This window comes from Ochotona princeps, chromosome 5 (genome assembly GCF_030435755.1).
Source record: "Ochotona princeps isolate mOchPri1 chromosome 5, mOchPri1.hap1, whole genome shotgun sequence".
Lineage (NCBI taxonomy): Eukaryota > Metazoa > Chordata > Mammalia > Lagomorpha > Ochotonidae > Ochotona > Ochotona princeps.
Window position 1 is genome coordinate 71689400 of NC_080836.1, and position 15398 is coordinate 71704797.

At 40.0% G+C, this 15398-nt stretch overlaps 1 protein-coding gene across 1 annotated transcript in view; it reads right to left on the bottom strand.

Annotated features, from left to right (window-relative positions):
• DNAH7 (dynein axonemal heavy chain 7) overlaps nucleotides 1–15398 on the bottom strand; it is a 253007-nt gene that overhangs the window by 190926 nt on the left and 46683 nt on the right. The window contains exons 13-18 of the mRNA XM_058664751.1: nucleotides 10729–11001; nucleotides 9908–10035; nucleotides 7765–7843; nucleotides 6086–6310; nucleotides 2916–3062; nucleotides 278–963 (exon numbers count right to left, since the gene is read on the bottom strand). Of these exons, the coding sequence (XP_058520734.1) occupies nucleotides 278–963; nucleotides 2916–3062; nucleotides 6086–6310; nucleotides 7765–7843; nucleotides 9908–10035; nucleotides 10729–11001 (1538 nt within the window). The remainder of the gene's footprint in view (nucleotides 1–277; nucleotides 964–2915; nucleotides 3063–6085; nucleotides 6311–7764; nucleotides 7844–9907; nucleotides 10036–10728; nucleotides 11002–15398) is intronic.

Sequence of the window (15398 nt, forward strand, 5' to 3'; positions counted from 1 at the left end):
TCGCTAAGCTATGTTCACAGAAATAAAATTATTTTGGAGAGCAAAAAGCAAGATCAGATTGTGAGTAATGAAAATCAGTATCTGAACCTTGATTTCTATTGCTTTGATATGAACATATTTTTTTTAACAAAACAGTAAAACGGTAGAAAGGACAATAAAACTTTGAATCCTTATAATGAACTACTGCAATTTAGAATTGTCTCTCTGAAGAACTTTACATTAAATACAAATGATTTTTGCAGCACATCATAAAACACTGGCATAAATATCACCTTACCTCATTTGTTTTTCGTAAGGCTTAATGAAAGGCGATCCTCGCATAGTTTGTGTTTTAATAATATGATCGTCCAACAACATCTGAATTTCATCAACTGATGACAAAATAAATGTCCCACTCTCTCGGTAAGGAAGAATGACAAATTCCATTCCATCCCACTCAGTAATCATCTTCTCCAGTGCCTTTTCAAGAGAGTATTCTTTGCTAGCTGCTTCACTGATGCCTTCAAATCTGTCTAGATAGGGCTCCAAATTCATTTCTAAAAAAGAAAACACGGTGCAGTCCTCTGATGGTTGCAGGGGATAGCCAACAATGGCAGACATGGCATCCCAGTGCCTGGGGCGCAAACCAGGATTGCAGATCACTTGGATGAGAGGAATGTGTTGTTTGAAATCTTCCACCCTTGCTCTCACTTTTTTTGTCATCGCCAATGCATTTGGAGAATCATGGAAGATCTTCTCCAGCTTGTACAGTCCTCTCCAGTAATTCCCAACGTCGGCTTCCACGTGGTCCGGATTCACCTTGTGGTACGGCCCTTCTGTCCACACCCTGTGTTTGTTGCTGAAATCCACAGCAGTTTCATAGAGGCGAAGATAAGGATTCAAACCATCTTGGATCTTTTTACGTAGAGGGTATGTTGATGTTATCCAACCAAATGCCTCCTCTTCAGCGTTAAACTGCTCAATCTGGAAACACAGGCAAAAATATCTTAGCTATTTCGAAAGTAAGGTATCATGAAAATTAAAATTTTTAAAATCATGTATTTAAATGTGAGTCTCTCTAAACAAGTTTCGATAATGCAGGAAAACTGAATGATAGTCTGTTTCCTATTTACTTTCAATAGATAATAAAATTGTTCACATTGGTGGCACAACGGGTTAGGCCTGCTTGTGATCAGCATCTCATATCAGACTGTCAGCATGAGTTCCAGCAACTGTTTCTGACTGAGCCTTCTACTGATGTGTTTGGAATATTTATATATATATATATACATATATATATGCATATATATATCATATAAGCCATATATATTTCATATATATTTCATATATATGGCTTATTTCATTTAACATAACATCTGTCATCTCAGTTGACAGAATTGTCTTTCTTTAGGCTGAATAGTATTCTTTCATTTCTTCCTGATTGTACACTTCATAGAACAATGTCTGATTAAGTTAGTTTTTCAATAGTCAAATGAATTCACACATCTAAAGAAGTTTTTGCTCTCCAAGACATACTGAGGACATGGCTTCACTATTCACTAACTAACAAGAATGTGAGTTCTTGCATTATACACATCATTCTGTTAGGTTCAGAGGAAATTAAAAAAGTCTAACACTGCCAAGTATCAACTGCAGTGAGTGATTCAGGTCTGGAGACAAAACATACTCAGGTGAAAATACACACAGCAGTTGTTTGGTAAATCTATATAGCAAGAGAACACAGCAGTGCCTGTTTAATATAAAATGAAAGGCCTATGTCAAAAAAACTATGATACTTACAGTGCACAAAAAATGCTTACACAGTGCAGTCTCTGGTCCTTCTGCAGGGAAGATGCGACTTAAACTTTGTTTTGAATATAAGGCAAATAAGAAGAGGTCGGGAAACTTAATTACTCTGGTATTTGAGTGGTCCAGAGGAGAAATCTATGCACTGGAAAGTATAATTTATATATACTAATTATGCAGTTTTATTTAAAATTTCTGTGACACGCTGGTGTTACGGATAACAAGCTAAACTGCTGCCTGCAGTGCCAGCATCCCATTTGGGAGCCATTTTGTGTCCCAGCTGCTCCACTTCCCATCCAGCTCCCTGCTTATGGCCTGGAAAAGCAGTAGAGCATGGCCCAAAGCCTTGGGACCCTGCACCCCCATGAAAGACATGGAAAAAGCTCCTGGTTTCAGATGGGCTCAGCTCCAGCCATCAAGACCATTTGGGAGTGAACCAGTGGATGGAAGATCTTTGTGTCTCTTCTTCTCTCTGTAAATCTGCCCCTCCAATAAAAATAAGTAAATCTTTAGAAAATAAAAATAAAGTAAAAGTTAAATAGACCAATCTGCAACTCCATCTTTAAAACAAAAGATGAAGGCCATTGTTCCCCACCAGTACATTAGAGTAATATTGCCAATCATTTCTATTATTTCTATCATTCTATTTTCAATTATATTCTATAATCTGTTATTTTATTATTTCTATTATTCTCAAATTAAATATAAACTACTTTACCTGAATACTCACTTTGTGAATGTTATTTATTTATTCATATTTATTTGAAAAGTAGAGTGGCAGAGGGTAAAAAACAGAGAGTCGGATTTTCCCTCTGCTGGTTGACTTCCCTAAATGCTTGCATCGCCAGGACAGGGCCAGGCTCAAGCTAAGAGCCGAAGACGTCATCTCAGTCATCTGAACCATTGCCTGCTGCTGCCCAGGGTGCGCATCAGCAGGAAACTGGATCGTTAATGGCGGCAGGAGTGGATCCCAGGTACTCCAATAAGTTTAGGCTGCGCCAAGAGCTGGCTTAACCTACGGAGTTGAAATGCCCACTCCTGGACTCTATTTTTAAAAGATGGATATTAAACACAACCTCAAGTATTTTGCACTTGAGTAAAGTCATTCTTTTATGAATTTTTGACTGTACCTTGTCGGCAGCTAAATCCAACTTTGCATTTAGTGTTTGGGCCTTTTTCAAGTACCGTTGCACATCTTGGAGATCTCCAAATGAATAAAATTCTTCCGCTTGTTTAGCATAACTTTCCAATTCTTCCACAAATCTTTCACATCGTAACTAATAAAAGTGACATTCATTGTTACCACTAATTAGTATCAAGAATAATTTTAAGTGTTTGTTAAGATTATCAGAACTATTATTGCTATATTTTGTTACTGGAGAAATATAAAGAAAGAAATGACCTGGACATGACTAAGAGCTCAACTACACAGAATTTCTTACATTTAAAAATAATACTAAAATAAATAGACAAACAACAAAAAGTAGAGCTTGGAATCTGACAGGAAAGAGCTGGCATGGATTGGCTCATGCCTCGCTGGGTGGGACACAAAGATTAGTCACTCCTCACCATGGTGTTGAGGATTTTCCTGCACACACCCCCCCCAAAAAAAAGGTTCTGCACCTTAATTGTCGACAAATGTATTGTTAGAGTTACAAGCCAGTCTAGATTATCCTAAAATCTGCCAAGATCAGCAAAATTATACTTCATCACAGCAAATGGCTAAATACTAAAATGAAATAGATACGAGACAGTTGAATGGTACCTTATAGCCATTTTAAGGTATATAGCAGCCGGTCCTGTATATAAACTAAAATTGAAATGTCAATGAGCTAATCATAGGTTGTGGTTAAGAACTTGCTTTTTTTTTTTTTAACATACTGGTTACCCAAAACCATGTCAAATCCATAATGTTGCAAATTGCTGTTGATGTTATATTGGGACTCTTAATTCACTGGGATGATATTCTACCAGCTCTAACTTCGGACCAGAAATGGTCTCCCCAAGAAACTGTTCAACCCAACTGGACAATAAGTAGCTGGACTCTATGCTTGGTATACGTTTGCAAGGAAAGAATCTTGATTGAATTTGAACTGTAATACTGCATCAAGGTGGAGGAATCCACCAGGAGGGAGGGGTGTGGGGAGGGGTGAGGGAATTCCCAGAGCCTATGAAACTGTCACATAATGCAAAATAATTAATAAAAAAATTAATGGGTTAGGATTTCTGTAATCACAGGTTATGGAATGTTTATACAGTATTATTTTGTCAGAAGCTCTAACTATTGAATTAAATGTATTAAGTGTTGGTATTCTTTTTTTTTTTTTTTTTAAGATTTTATTATTATTGGAAAGCCGGATATACAGAGAGGAGGAGAGACAGAGAGGAAGATCTTCCATCCGATGTTTCACTCCCCAAGTGAGCCGCAACGGGCCGGTACGCGCCAATCCGATGCCGTGAACCAGGAACCTATTCCGGGTCTCCCACGCGGGTGCAAGGTCCCAAAGCTTTGGGCCGTCCTCGACTGCTTTCCCAGGCCACAAGCAGGGAGCTGGATGGGAAGTGGAGCTGCCGGGATTAGAACCGGCGCCCATATGGGATCCCGGGGCTTTCAAGGCGAGGACTTTTAGCCGCTAGGCCACACCGCCGGGCCCAAGTGTTGGTATTCTTTAATATGCTCAAATGGCTTGTAAACATTCGAAAATCTGATAAGATTTTCAAGAATGAGGCTAAAAGAATATAGAAATATCTGTGGCATTTTTATAAGCAGCTGATAAAAATATCCATTTCTATTGTACTCTAATAATCAGATAAAACTTCAATTAGTAATACTACAACAAGATAGCCCAAGGTAATTTTTCTTGTCCCATGAACTCTCTAAACAATAAAGATCTGAGGTAAATAAATTCAGATTTAAATGCTTGAAAACGATAGTGTTGCAGTATAAAGCAGGTGCAAGAGTGTTAATGAAAAAGATCTAGTGCAAAATCTTCTTTGGTAAGGTATTCCAAATTAAATGGCTCTAAAAATAGGTCTTAATAAAACATTCAAAAGTCAAATCTAGGTTATTCAAAAATAGACTTTCTATTTCACAAGTTATCTAGGCTGATTTCTGTCCTCTTTTTTCCTTCTGGTGTCGTGACATATTTATTGCTTTGGCTCCATGGATAAAGAAAATGAGAGACAAAATTAATCAACAACATGTGGCTTATGGAATAGCATGCTTTACAACAGGAAACGTAACTATGGGCCACCAAGGTGTAACTTAAGCAGCTGATATTTACTCTTCATAATGTTTTCCACAGGTTGCTAGAGATTTTGAAATGGCTGAAATTTAAATGTAAAAAGTTGTATTTGTTGCATTGTGATAGACAGAAACTGAGCTTTATGTCCAAAAATTTCTCAACTGTCGACCTGAAACAGGTTTCTTAGTTTTTCAGATTCTTGGAAGTTTTTCCTTCTGTGAAATGCCAATAATAAGTCACTTATTCAGACAGTAGCTGTGGAGTGCTCATGGATTCCTGTATGTCAGGCACTACAGGGATCTCAATGAAATAAGATGATCGTCCAATGGACTATTGATCTGAAAATAGTGACACAATGATTAGATCGTCCGTGTGGTGGAGAGGTCTGCCCCAGAGGGCTCCTCAGGGAACACAGTAAGTGCAGCGAGGCCAGCTGCTGCAGAGCCAAGGCACACTCCGTCAAGGATGAGGGACGTAGGAGAGCAGAGACACAGAGGCTGTTCATTATTTAAAAACTCACTAGCAGGAACTGGCAGAAGTAAGAGATGAAACTGGACAGGTATACAGGGGCAAGCCACAAACCATCTTCTTTATTAAAGATAATAATAATAATAATGTTAGTGTAACTGAATGTCAGAGTGATGATCCTGGCCACAGGGCTTAGGAGAAACCTTAGCAATTTTGAGGTAGGAAGTGACATCTCACCAAGAGAGCTATGATGTTGAGTTAAAAAAGAAAACTTTAAATAGCATTGTAAACTAAAATACTTACCATTTTTGCTAACGATCACTTTTGGACAATATATCCCAATAACTTCCCTCCACTTCTTTGAACAATCAAGATAGAATCCTACAGCAATCAATGTATTACTGACTCAGTAACCACCCATTAAGCATTATTAAAGATCCAACAAATGTAGTATATTCTACTACAATTAATACTATGAGAAAGATTCAAGGTTCTGTTAAACGAAGGCATTGACAATGTTTACCAAAAAGTTAAAATTTAAAGTTTTCTAGAAAGTGAAAATAAGTTAGAACATCTATCATACTGACCTTAAGACCTTCTTGATATTGTTCTGTTTTTTCTTTAACAATTTTCCTGTGCTCATCAAAAATTTCTCCCATTCTTCCGTACCACTGGAAAACATTATTATTTAGCCGAATGTCTGTCGGAGAGAAGTTAGCACACTCAATGAGGAAGGCAAGGCAGTTTTTGGAATCCACTAATCTCTGTTCCAGTTCAAGCATGTCAACGGTTTCCACTTTATGAATATAAGCCTAATGGGAAGCAAAAATTACAAATGTCATTTTAATGTACAATCTTTGTTTAAAAATTACCTTTAGAAAATATATGCTACAAAAATACATTTTGGGTTAGGAGAAGGAACTGTATTATTTTCCTCATCATATCTCCCAAACAATTCATTAAAAGGCAGAAGACAGAAACAGTTTCAAGCACACACACATATACACACACACAATTGGAAAGCCATTGTTGTGGGTTCCAGCAAGATACGAAGTAGAAACTGTTGGAGTGATATCATGCATTCCTTCAGAAGAACATTTTGCATAACTCATTATGTGTCTAACACTGCTGGCGGGGGCGCTGTTAACTCAATGTGACAAAAACAGACCTAGGCCTTGCCCTCATGGAGTTTTAGTTTCTTCCAGGAAGTAGTACTAATCAAATACCACCAGAAAAAAATGTAAAGCTCAAAACTCTCCACAGAAGCAGGAACTGCAAAGGAAAGGCCCACTGCTCCGGAAAATAACGAGGCTCTGAAGCTGTGGGAGTGAAGGGCTGTAACTTAGAAGCTGGGAACGAAAGCCCAACCAGAGGAAGAGGTCAGCTGTAATGGTTAGAAGCAGAATGAAGGGGACACTATGTGAACCTAATGTAACCAGCCAGCAGGAATCCAACAGAGCAGCAATCAGGACTCAGATTATTGTGGGTCACCCCGACTGGGCTGCAGCCCCCACTGGTTGATGAAAGGGTTGAGTGCGTACTGGGCAGAACCAGGCTGGACTGCAACACCCTTGGTTCCAGTGCAAGTCGGGACTGAGAGCAGAACCAACCCAGCAATTGCAACCACCAGCTGATCGTGGCGATGGACTGCGCCGGGCCCGGTGCTTGATGGAACATGCAGGAATCTGATCTGGGAATACCTCAAAGTTTCTTTGGTGATCTCCCCAATCGAACTGCCGGACTCAGAACCCTAGCCAGGAGAGGACAGAGGACAGAACAAATAAATCAACCACCTCAGCTAAATGTTGGGCAGCGAAATACTGGGCAAATGAAGACTCTATGATGGACTGTGACAATCAGTGGATTCTTCAACGACCTCATTGAGCTGGGAGTGGTGAGACTGGCAGCGATCCATAACTAGAGAACTATTAAAACCACTTGAGCAAGTATCTCAGAGCATGCCCCACACCCGGGACTTTGGGTGTGTGGGAAACTGGGTGGGGCTTCTCCCTCAATACCCCTCTTCACCTCAGATACATAAATAGTATAATAATAATTATATATATATATATATATATATATGTATATATAAAGAAGAGTCTAGCCTAAATCACCAAACTGAAAATCAATGCACTAAGTGTGTAAAAGGCTCCTAATACCAAAATTTTAGGCACTTTCTTAAGATCACCTAGATTTTGTTACTCTGAATCATTGTGTCAACAGTCAGCTAATACACACCCAACTATTAAGAGTTTATGAACAATACCTTCATGTCCATTAATTCTGCTGTATTTGGAGGTGTACTCAGAGCTTTTTCAGCTATCTTCTCAAATTCATCACATAATCTGAAACACCAAAGCCAATCTTAAATATTTACAAGGAAAATCCAATGAAATTTAATATATTTATATGACTACTCAAAGGTTTCACTGCATGAAAAGCAAAAATTTTACCTTGTCTGCATGACATCTATCGCATTACATACATATTTGTGTTTATTCGGTAGACAGTCAATGATTGCTATGTTCTCAATTAAAATATTCAGCGATAGGGACAGAAGTGAATATAAGGCACCAGTAATTTTCCAGTGGCTCAGAACCCAGTATGGGAGACAGGACCATCACCAGTCACTTCCAGTTTGGTGTTTTAAGGGCTGGAACCGAGATTTAGTTGAGATGCCACAATAACTAACATAAAGATAAGGAGCGATTAACTCTACTTGGAGGCAATAGCTGAAATGAGACTCGGTGCTCAGAAAGTTCAGCTATTAATTTAGGTTGTAGACAATATAAATAATAAAATTACTTAGAATAGGAAAAAAAGTAGCAATAGTCAAGGAAGTCCAGATAAAACATATGGAAAAATTCTTCAGAAAGACCAGCTGTAACATGAAGGGGTATGGAATAGCACAGTAATGATGCTGGGGTCTTGCAGATGTAAAAGATGTAAACTTTAGAGGCAGAGCCAACAAAGGAGAGGCTTAAAATAACAGATAGAGGCATGTTGACTGGAGACAGAGGGTTTAGAAGCACTGAGGTTGAGCCCATTGGTAGAGAGACACACACTGCAACAGACTCATGCCTTCTGGAATACGGGACACAGACAGGAAGGGCTTCTTGGGAATGTGAGTAAGACATGCTAAGGCTGCTCATATCTAATGGTTCCATCATTGTTCTGTTAAGCCCGCCGCACATTCAGAAAATGCAGAAAGGCAGAATCGGTATAATGCCAAAGCATATTAGAGGCATGGAAAAGAACTTAAATATTTCACCCAGAACAAAATACTGTAAGTAAAAGATGTTTTCATAACTTCTTCAATAATTCGAGAATAAAAAATCACTTCAAACTAACATACGATTGCTGTTCTTCATTTGTAGATCTTTCATGCAGCTCCTCCATCTTCAGCTTCCCCCCTCCCTTCTCTATCCTCAGAAGTCTGGAAAAGCAACACTAACTATTCCTGGGTCTTGGAACTCATCATGGCATTTTCATAGCACACTGCATTCTATATATTATCATCTCCACCCTGAATTGCTTCAGTCTAATTGATTACTTTCCAGACTCTTTTTTTTTTAAATTTACACACCACTTCCTCTTTGCCACTACCCTGATTTTCTCTTCTAGCCCCAAGTCCCACCCTAAAGGAGTTATCAGTTATGTGGGGGAAAAATAATGAAAATGTTTTGTGATTACAACATTAGAGAAAAGATACATCATTATAAAATAATTCTTTCAAGCTGTAAATAAAGCCTGAGGTAATGGACCAGTGCAACAGCTCAGCAGTTAAAGTCCTTGCCTTGAATGTGCCAGGATCCCATATGGGCACCAGTTAAAATCCCGGAGGCCTCACTTCCCATCTAGCTCCCTGCTTGTGGCCTGGGAAAGTCGAGGACGGCCCAAAGTCTTGGGACCCTGCACCCACGTGGGAGACCTGGAGGAAGTTCCTGGTTCCTGGCCTCGGATTGGCTCAGCTCCAGCCATTGAGGCCACTTGGGGAGTGAAGCATTGGATGGAGGATCTTCCTCTCTCTCTCTCCTTCTCTCTATATATCTGCCTTTCCAATAAAAACAAAGTAAAAAAAATCTTTTAAAAGAGTCTGAGGGAAACCTTATTTTATAGTATATTTTAGACACAAGTCAAAGCTCCATCTATTAATAGAATTGATGCAGGATATTGCAGTGTCTACACAGAAGCAGGCATCTTAGGCAGTTAGGAAGGCACACTTGTGGTAGAAAAAATACACAATCTCATCACAAAATGACACTTAGGATCAAAAATCCTGTTTGGCAACATTGTTTTCTTGGGGTCATTGTAACACTGCCCTAATTCATTGCTTTAATGGAGTGACAACTGACTGTACTTAAAATCACCTCCCAAAAGACAGAACTGCAATCAGTGTCTATAAGTACCTTGTGTTTAGTTCCTGATGATCTTTCAACATTTTGGCTATAAGTTTCACACAAAGTGTATCTGCTCGCTTCACCAATGCTCTGATTAATTCCTCACAGTGAATTTCAAACATTCCTAAACGAACAGTCTGCAACACAGCAAGAGCTTAATAAGTATAAAAAATTAGTAAAAATTGCCACAATTTTGGCATTCTGTTAATACTCATTTTACGTATGATCTTACAAGATTCAGCTTTGAAAAAAATATATGAAGCAGGGAAAGGTCTTCAAAATTTACAACTATCTCCTGGGTATATATATCCTTGAAGAGTTTGTTATCTTAGAAGCCAAGTCCAATTCAGAATAATGGATATAAAAAACCTGGGAGTATTAAGGTAACAAATGCAGAATGGCTGTTTCAAACATATTTGTTCAGCACAATAATATTTATTCCTGGCTACAAATTTGAAAAATGTAAATAATGAAATTAATTTTTTAACACTAGTAACGTACTAAACAGAATTAACAATATTTTGGCATAATCATCATGTTTCTCCAAAGAATTTGTAAACACTGAAGCCAAAACAAACAGGCTCTTGAAAAGTGGAGGATCTTGAAAAGAAGGGGACAAATTCCACCCAACACTTACAAGGCAGACCTGCCTCCGTTTTGTCTGCCTCCTGACGTCCAGGCCTTACCACAGGCACACAGCACTCACTCAAACAAGATTTTCCTGTTGATAGCATTTAGTCTTTTGCTTTATTTTCTAAAATGCAAGCTAATGAGAGTTACAAAAGATCTTTAAGTACAGGTTAAAAACTGCGTAAACTGTCATGATTTACCTTTCTAGAAGTGTACTGTATTTCCTTGATGAGTTTTTGGTATTTGCGGATTTCTTCCATTATGCTCTCATAATGATGATCTTCTGCAAGGAACTCACCAACATCTTGCTCAGCTTTTTTGGTGACTAAAAAGTCATACTTGTCATAGAGCCTGAGGTGCTCCATAGGGGCCACGCTCTCTCTCATAATCACTTCCTTGATCTTATTTTTGTGAGCATCCACAATTTCATCCACAATTATGGGCTTCAAGGTTGTGGGTTTAGATTTACTTTCCTAAACAAAGGGTTGGGAGAAGAGACAACAAGCTATTTCAATTATCTTTCAAGTAACCACATCATTATTCTTTGCTTTCAAAGGTCAACACCACAGTAATGCTTTAAAATACAGATTTCATTAAATAGTTTTTTCTTCCAGTTATTCTTAAGGTTACCAAGGCGCATTTCATTTTCTGCACAATGGAAACACAGCCACTTGACTGTATATACAAAATCAGATCCAGAATATAAAAGCATCAACAATTTCCATTTTATTTGTGTAACTGTAATATATGAGCATGAGGTAGTATTTGCATTACATAACTTTAAAAGAACATAGCCTAGCTCAATGTCATATATCATCACACTTTTTAATCACCATACTTTTTCTTCTTTAGGAAAAATCAGTATAGAGTGTTAATTGATTCACTAGCCTTTACTCTTTTAACAGCAACAAAATAGACCTTATAAAATCTGAGCCTGGTGCGGTAGCCTAGTGGCCAAAGTCCTAGCCTTGAACACACTGCACTGGGATCCCATATAGGTGCAAGTTCCCACCATGGCAGCCCCACTTCCCATCCAGCTCCCTGCTTGTGGCCTGAGAAAGCAGTTGAGGATGGTCCAAAGCATTGGGACCCTGCACCCATGTGGGAGACCCAGAGGAGGCTCCTGGCTCCTGGCTTCAGATTGGCACAGATCTAGTCTTTGCAACCACTTAGGGATATCTGTATATCTGTATATCTGCCTTTCCAATAAAAAAATTATTTAAAAAATCTTTATTTTAAAATCTTTTTTCAAAAAAATCCTTTGTTACTAAGGCTGTATTTTGCTATCCCAATTGGCAACAGTGGACCAGACAACAATTTTAAATAAGCAAACACATGTGTCTCCTCTTCCCAAATAAGATTCCTCTACATGTTTTATTATCTGAACCAAATTACTCTATACACACACACACACACACACACACACACACACACACGTATGTCATCGAGAAGGGAATTTCTTTTTTAACCTTCAAGGACCAAAAACCAGAAACCAACTACCTAGGTCAACACATATAAAGATGCTACATTTATTGTTTATAGTGCATAGCTAAGGAAGCAAAATCATAAGGGAAAGCTTAAAGGGCCCAAATCAAGGAAATATAAATTGAGAAAGGTCGCTTTGTGCAGAAATGAACAGCTGGTTGGCAGGCTCTGTTGATCATCACGCTCTAAGTTTTGCTTCTGGGTCTCCTGTAAGATGGTATACAGAAGCTATGTTAAAGAATGGACAGTAGCTGCCAGGGAATAAAACCTTAAACCTGGGCAAAACTTCTGATATAAAATCACAGATGATTTACATCAAGTGAGTAATGGAGCAGGCAGCAAGACCATAACCTTCAGCACCACTTTAGCTCATTGTCAGAGTAGATGCAATCCTCCAGGGATTCCCTTGCCATTGCCTGCTTTCTCTAACCAGCTCAGTGCTATGCCCCGTACTCTTCTCTAACCAGCTCAGTGCTATGCCCTGTACTCTTCTCTAACCAGCTCAATGGTATGCCCCGTACTCTTCTCTAACCAGCTCAGTGCTATGCCCTGTACTCTTCTCTAACCAGCTCAGTGCTATGCCCTGTACTCTTCTCTAACCAGCTCAGTGCTATGCCATATTCTTTTCCCCACCCCACCTTCTATATTCTTTTCCAGCCAACTGGCCACAAAGAGGAAGGCCTGCAGAGTCTGCAAGTCCCTGAAAAGTTAGCTCAGTTTCACAACCCCAAGTTGGCTTGTGCTACAAAATCCTAGCCTGGCTACATTCTTGCTGTCTGCCACATACTTGCTCTGTGTGCAATCTGGCAGTCAGCCACTTCTGTGGACTTATTTCTCTTGAACAAACTCATTTTGGAAGTGAGTTCACATTAAGACTCCTCTCTGTTTTGCCCTTTTCCCTACATTTTATGACCCATATGTAGAAGGGTACAAGAGACCTGTTCTCACGGGAAAACCTTCCTCTCTACGCCTGCATTTCCCCTTCCATCCAGCCAGGGTACAAGGTACAGCCAGGGTCCACCTGCCACATGCTACCAGCTCCCATAACCCTGGGTGAGAGCCACCACCTTCCTCTGAACTCTTTCCTGTCTGTGGCAAACTGTCTTGGTAATTCACCTTTCTCAATTCCTGCCTGTTTTATGAGAAGTTTACAGCCAGAGCCCTTTGCTAGGTCTCACTGCTACATGTCACACCGGACGGGATTCCCAGCCTGTGGGATTGGTAAGAGAGGCCTCTGGTGTTCCAAGCATGCTGGGGCTTTAGGCTTATGGCTGGTTCACCTCCGCTCCCTCAGGGATTGTGCTACCTTAGGAACATGACCCTCTATTTGTCCTGCCCCTCCATCTGGCTCTTCTTTCCCCCATCCCCTAGCAGCAATTACAACTGTGTGCCCCACTCACCCACCATCCCTTAAAAGTACTCTTCTTTTATGCAAAAAGTTAAGCTTGTTGACAAGCTCCTTGGTAAAGGTCAAGACATCAAGGGACACAGGTGAGAGATTGCTAAGCATAGATCAATGGTCTACCTCCACCTGCTGGTGGGCCGTCATCTGCTCAGAACTTGAATATTTCCAGTAAGGAAAAGGCCACCAGGATGCTGGGAAATCCTTTGACCCTCAGAGCTTGACTAAAGTTCAGGGAGATACTAGGAGAACTGAGTCTTAAGGAAATTACCTTCTAGAATGCCAAAATGGCTACCTTAGCTCTAAAGTGAATCTCTGATCTTGGGATTGCTGGTTGGATCCCTGGAATTCTCAGACTGAAAGATGGCTTGGAATTGTACTTGTGTAAGAGCATAAAGGGTTAAACCTCCACCTGTCTCCCTGTGACTGCAATTGTTGTTTTTGAATAAGACTGAGAGGCAGGTTAATTTTTTTTCCTCTTTGGTTTGTGTGTTATGTTAACTCCACCTCTTTGTGGAGGGGGGTGCCACATATCAACCTGGGCTATTAACACTCCCAAATCCCCTAGATACAAGCTAACAATCTCCTGTAGGCTTGTCATCCATGGCACACGAGCCCACAGTCACCCCTGAGCCCTGTCTTGCAGTTGCCTGAATGTGTGTTTATTTCAGAGACAGTTCCAAGTAGCTGTCATTAGGTTAAGGTGTTTGTGGGGTGAAAAAAAGAAAATTAGGTTAAATTCAATCTAACATCTAAAGAGACATATGTGATAAATAACAATCTCATGCACAAAAATTCCAGGGAAATGGTTCTGATGACGAATTTGCTCAGCTATAACTGTACATCAGGTGTGAATAAATTTCTCCCTTTTGAATCTAGAAAGAACACTGCCTTCGAAAAAAACTTACCAAGCTTGTTTTGTAACTTGGTCAACAGATACTGCCAAAATAACAATGGGAAATGGATGTTCCACTTGATTCTCTGGGCCTTACAAAAAGGATGGCTAACATTTTTCTGTAACAACGCCTGGCTACATATGAGAGATCAAACAGCCTGGCCACATACGAAAGATCAAATAAAATAGTCAACAATTATGATATCACTGCACAGCTAGATCTGTTTCTCCTTGAGCACAGTCACCTTCCAAACTAAACTAAGGGAGATACAGTTATACTAATGATTTCAAAATTTATAGATGAAGTAGGTGAGTGATCATCATGTTTTGAACTTACCTAGAAGGATACTGAGTCCCTCACGGGAGCTGTCTTAACACAGACAAAATACTGTCAGCACATGCCTGTGGCCACCAAAGATCAGGGATGGAACTGAGCAACCCCTTGGCTGTCATCCTAAAGGCTGCCTCTGTGGTCTACTTCAACAGAGACCAGGGGGAAGAGGAGCGAGTTAGCCGGCAGGAGCAATGCAATAGGTGGTAGCCCAATGAATAGTGGCTTTACATGGTGTTCTGCTGTCAAAAAGGCCCAACAAGGTCAGTATGCCCCCAAATAGCACCTGTTTTTGATGTGGGAAACCAGAGAATTGGGGAAACAGCTGTTGTGACAGAAGGCAGACTCTGAAAAGTGTGTCAGCTCTGCCAAGAGCCAGGAAAACAGACCTGTCCGTGGGGCCAAACGGCTCAGGACAGTTCCTGCTGGCTCCAAGCTAAAAAATCTCGTTCCACCTAGCTTCCCAAGTGACCACCACTACTGAAGGCACAGCTTAGGGTCAGTAGCCCTGCAGAACGGACCACAAACTTCCTTCATTACTAACCTTCTATCCAAGCTAGCATTCCTCCCAGGCCAGCTAAGTTTTAGGTGTCAACAGGCTGTTACAGCTGAACCCCTATAATGCAAAAGCATGACCTAGACCCATGCCCATTCTCCTAGCCCCAGGTGTCTTTGTCACCCTTAGCACAAGCTGTCCTAGCCTGCCTTTTATCAAAAGGAACTGACTTGAGAGAGTAATCCCCAAAAATCACTTGCT